Source organism: Limanda limanda, chromosome 18 (assembly GCF_963576545.1).
Source record: "Limanda limanda chromosome 18, fLimLim1.1, whole genome shotgun sequence".
In the NCBI taxonomy this organism is placed as follows: Eukaryota; Metazoa; Chordata; class Actinopteri; order Pleuronectiformes; family Pleuronectidae; genus Limanda; species Limanda limanda.
In genome coordinates, this window is record NC_083653.1 from 1,738,752 (window position 1) to 1,743,751 (window position 5,000).

General features: G+C 39.8%; 1 protein-coding gene across 1 annotated transcript in view; it reads right to left on the bottom strand.

The window, feature by feature from the left end:
- Positions 1-3,076, bottom strand: part of LOC133024670 (serine/threonine-protein kinase D3-like) — a 19,678-nt gene extending 16,602 nt beyond the window's left edge. The window contains exons 1-3 of the mRNA XM_061091834.1: positions 2,753-3,076; positions 1,238-1,288; positions 667-1,117 (exon numbers count right to left, since the gene is read on the bottom strand). Coding sequence (XP_060947817.1) covers positions 667-963 — 297 coding nt within the window. The 5' untranslated portion in view covers positions 964-1,117; positions 1,238-1,288; positions 2,753-3,076. The remainder of the gene's footprint in view (positions 1-666; positions 1,118-1,237; positions 1,289-2,752) is intronic.
- Positions 3,077-5,000: the final 1,924 nt, after the last annotated feature.

Consider the following 5,000-nt stretch of genomic DNA (forward strand, 5'->3'; position numbering starts at 1 on the left):
AATCAATCAACCAACCAATCAGCCAATCAATCAATCAATCAACCAATCAATAAATAAATCAACCAATCAATCAATCAACCAATCATCAATCAATGAACCAATCAACCAATCAATCAACCAATCAATCAATCAACCAATCAATCAATCAATCAATGAACCAATGAACCAATCAATCAATCAATCAATCAATCAATTAATCACTCACTCAATCAATCAATCAATCAATCAATCAACCAATCAACCAATCAATCAATCAACCAATCAATGAACCAATGAACCAATCAACCAATCAATCAATTAATCAATCAATCAATCAATTAATCACTCACTCAACCAATCAATCAATCAATCAATTAATCACTCACTCAATCAATCAATCAATCAACCAATAAATCAACCAATTAATCAACCAATCAACCAATCAATCAATCAATCAATAAATTAATCACTCACTCAATAAACCAATCAATCAACCAATCAATCAAGCAATCAATCAACCAATCAACCAATCAACCAATCAACCAACCAATCAACCAATCAAGCAATCTACCAAAGCAGATTTTTAAAAAATTGACATTTTCTCAAAATTCTCACGTATTTCTTTCATCTCTCATCTTGAACGTTTCTTAGCACATAAAAACAAACAATGTGAGAATCGAACTTTACCTTCTGATCCACGATGGAGCAGACCAGCTCTCTGACGGCGGGGAGGGAGTGGTCTCCGGGGTCGAGGGTCACGGTCTCCCGGGTGAGTCCGATCTGCAGCAGGAAGCAGACGCCCTGGATGGAGCCGCGGGAGTTGGTGCGGCTCGGCGCCGGCAGGCTGCCGTTGGACAGGCGACCGCAGAGCGTGGCGGGGGGGCTGGGTGACGGCGAGGGAGTGGGCGGGGCCGTGTGCGGAGGGAGGGTGGCGAAGGCGCGGGGCGAGGCCGGCGGCGGCGGCGGGCTGTTGTCGGCCGACATTGGCAGCGATCTCTGACGTGGTCCAGGCAGGAGAAGGTAAACAACATCCAGAGGAAGAAACGTCGGTAATGTTCGATTTCCTCCGATTCACTCGTCAGCCGAGCGTCTCCCGAGACTTCCTCCGACTCGATTCATAGTCCTCACCAACAAAATCCTGCAAGAAAAGGTTCCTCTCACTGTCGGACATCTTGGAAAAAGAAATGAACCAAAAAATGAATAAAATCAGGGAAACAAAAGTTTGGGCTCCTCACGCCCCCTGCTGGAGGAAACTCACATGTGCAGCCGCGGTGAGAAATCGCAGATCTTAAGTTTCTGTTTGCAGCGTCTGTGGAGAAGAAAGACGAGTCGTTAAAGAATCCGTCGCTCAGGTTCATCTCCTCAGCTGTAAAATCGTTGCAGCCGCTAATGTTGTAGTACGGCCTGTGACCAACAGGGGGCAGGAGGACTACGTCAACAGGAAGTAAGATGTTTGTTCTTTTTTTTTATTGCTTCTCCTTGAGTTGTATTTTTATGGCGTAAACACGTGAACGCCATCTCAAGTCGGAGCAATAACTCGAAGAATCCGTGGAAATTTAGGTACGTGAGTTTTTGACGTCACTTACGAACTAATCAGCGATAAATAATGTGAACTCGACTCATGCTACTTCTGTCACAACTTGTTATCCACAAACAAATGTTTCTATGATTAACATTTAAAGTTATAAACGTGCGTGTCACAACTTTGTGTTGTTTAAATTCTCCAAACTTATAAATCCAACACTCGTTGTGTAAAGCGTTTCCAACACAATCTGACTTCAAAGCTTCTGAACACACAGAAGTCATAAATATATGATTATATATATTATATTATCTTAAATACCACGAGTCTGTGTCCTCCTCCGAGTTCTCTGAAGCTGTGAAATACAGAACATGCAGTGGTGTAACCGTGGAAACCGTTTTTTTATACATTAGTTTATCATAAATCATCTGAGTTGATTAAAAACAAAGACAATGTTGGATTTAGTAATTTTGAACTGAAGGATGAAGAAGTGATCACGACAAATTTATACATAAATGCAGAAACTCCAAAGGATTCACTTGTGCCGCTGAATATTTGACACGTTTCCTTTGTTTGGAACCAAAAGAAGAATATTGTTCAACACTCGATTTCTGAGTTTCTCGAATTTGCAGACGACCACGTGCACCTTTAATATCTTATCGTCTTTTTTAACTTAGTTTTTTGTGTGTTTTTTGGCTTGTGAAGCTTTTTGTGACTTTTGTTCTTGAAGGTGATGAATACAGAAAGTATTATTATCGTGATAATTCTCCTCTTTGTTTCTTTACAAGATTCTTTGCAGATTTTTAAGTGAAAACTCATCACATCTTTTTTCTTTCTTCTTGTTTCTGTATCTTTGACAAATACATGTGAAATAAACTTATATATTTACCTTATTGTTTTACAGGTAAACAGGGAAATATACAGTTTTAACAGAATAACGCGTATTGTAACAAAAGGAACTTTATTTGCTAACCTGGTAAGTTGTATATAATGTTAGTATCTTATTATATAGTGATATGCTGTAGTTATATGAATGTTTCTACAAACTATTCAGCTGAGTTAACAACAGAAAACAAGATGAAATCAACAGTAAACTTTAAAACAAAGTAAGAGAACCACTAATCACGATGACTCTGCACATCTGTACCGAGGCTCCGCGCGGTCACATCTGGATCCCGGCTCAGAGAATCCAGATGTTCTCATTAGTTTGCACCTCGGGTGAAGCTGCCGGTGGACTGGAAGTTTCCTCACCGACAGAGAGGCTCGGTGCTCGGTCACTTCCCGTGAGGACTGGCCGGTTCCTCCGCTTCCACCGCGGCTGCAGCCAGAGGAAACCGAGCGTCAGGCTTCCATCCCGCGGAGCCTCGGAGGGCACCAGCCCGACCTCCGGAGCCCGGGCCCGGGGCTCGATGCCCGGGGTCGATGCCCGCCGAGGGTCGGTGCTCCGGGTTCGGACGGTGCTCCGGGTCTGGAGGAGCGGGAAGCACCGGGCAGCGGGTCCGGTTCTGAGACTTGATTCCCCGGTGAGAGAGAGAAAGTTTCCCGGAGCTGCAGCTTCATGAGGATCCGATTAAAACCAGAACACAGGCAGAGAGCAGCGGAGACACTGCGAGGTCTCACTCCGACAGGAAACCAGAGCACCGGACCACAGGCGGAAGGGAGGCGGAGCACACGTGTCACAGAAAAAGTTATAAAGTTTATTTATGACTAAATCTACAATAAAATCATGCATCGATGTGTTCATTCATCTTTTCATAAAAATACTTAATCAAAAAGTAATTAGCATTTAACAATGTGATCTTTTTATGTTCTTGTTTTATATCTATTCCTATTTTTAAAATGTATAATGTAATATGTCAAGTATTACATGTGATTAATATATAATGAACTCTATATGAATTAATCATTTTTAAATCAGACTTAACTTGTTTCAAAGTGACTGATGGAGTTGATGGTTGATCAGAATCTAAACAACAGCTTTAAAGCTAAGTAGTGTATGCTCTGTTATTATTTTACTCGTGCAATATATGTATTTAAATGTGGTGTATTAAATTATACGGGCTATATTTATATATATAAATCGTTTCTGGTAATTCTCACATTCACACTGATCATGCACAAACTTGCTGAAGGAGTCAGGCATCGACCTGGTGACCTTCTGGGGCTGCATTCAACCACGAGAATGTGAAAAAGAAGCAAAATTCATAAAGGTTATATTGGTGTTGGATCATTTATCTTGTAAAAGTAAAGTTAAACTGGCTTTAAAGATTCCTCTGTCCGTAGACGATCTCTGCTTCGGTGCCTTTTCCGCACATGAAGCTGTGGCGTCCCCTGCTGGTGGAAACACTCCATCACCCAGAGCAGCGTGGACCAGATGTGGAGCCTCTGACCTCCAGCTGCTGAGAAACACGAAGAAGAAGAAGAGTTTCACTTGTAGTTTCACACAGAGAAGTTTCATCACGTCCAACTGAAACCAACAAAATGAGGATCCTGCACCGTCCATCTGTCAAATATTAAAACATTGTAAAAACACACCAACATCTATTAAACAAATATTGACACATTTAAATTATTTATTTTTCTTCGATCAACAGTAAAAATAAAAAGAATGAAAATCTACATTGACATTTCCACTTTATTTTTCTAAAAGACAATTGACCGTCAGTCATGTGTTTCTAGGACATGTGTGTTCGTGTCCGGCCACCAGGGGGCAGAGTTCCTTAAATAATCAGCTGTGATAGAAACATGTGGACTAATTAATACAGATGTTTTAATACAGAGTCGATCTGAGATCTTTTTACTTCAGGAGAGAAGTTAAAACCACAACGACTCAAAACTTATAAATATATATAATACACATGACATTTCCCTATAACTCTTAACATGAACTTATGTGCTATAGAGACTTTTACATTTAAACTATAATTTTAATAATTACAATTACACATTTGAAGTTTTATTAAGAGGTTTGTAAAAATTAGCTCTGGGACAGAACAAGGTTCTTTTGATTGAAGACTGATAAAACACACAGTGGTTAAATAAAGTTTATATATTCAACCAACAGATTAATTTAATCCTTCACAGCCACTTGAAAACTTTTCTTCTCCGTCAGCTTCTGAAAACAAAGATTTAAAAGATCATTTTTAATCTTCAGGCCAATCACAACAGGAAGCAGTGCCTTCAAAATAAAGTTGAGTTCAAGTGCAGTCAGATGAATAAAACAAATTCCATGAGTGTGAATTATCTTTGCTTCAAAGGTGCAGGAAACAGAAGTGACAAATAATACACACAACATGAATTATGAGGATCACAGTTCTCTGGTTGATGCAACACCACTGACTATTTCATTTGATAATATTCAATTTGATTTTTAAAGAACCAAATCATAATACACATGATCTCAGGGCTCTATATATAATAAAGGCGAGACCTTGACATAATGATAATACTAATTATTGTTATAGAAGATAAACTCATGTGAACGTGCAAGTAGCAGTGA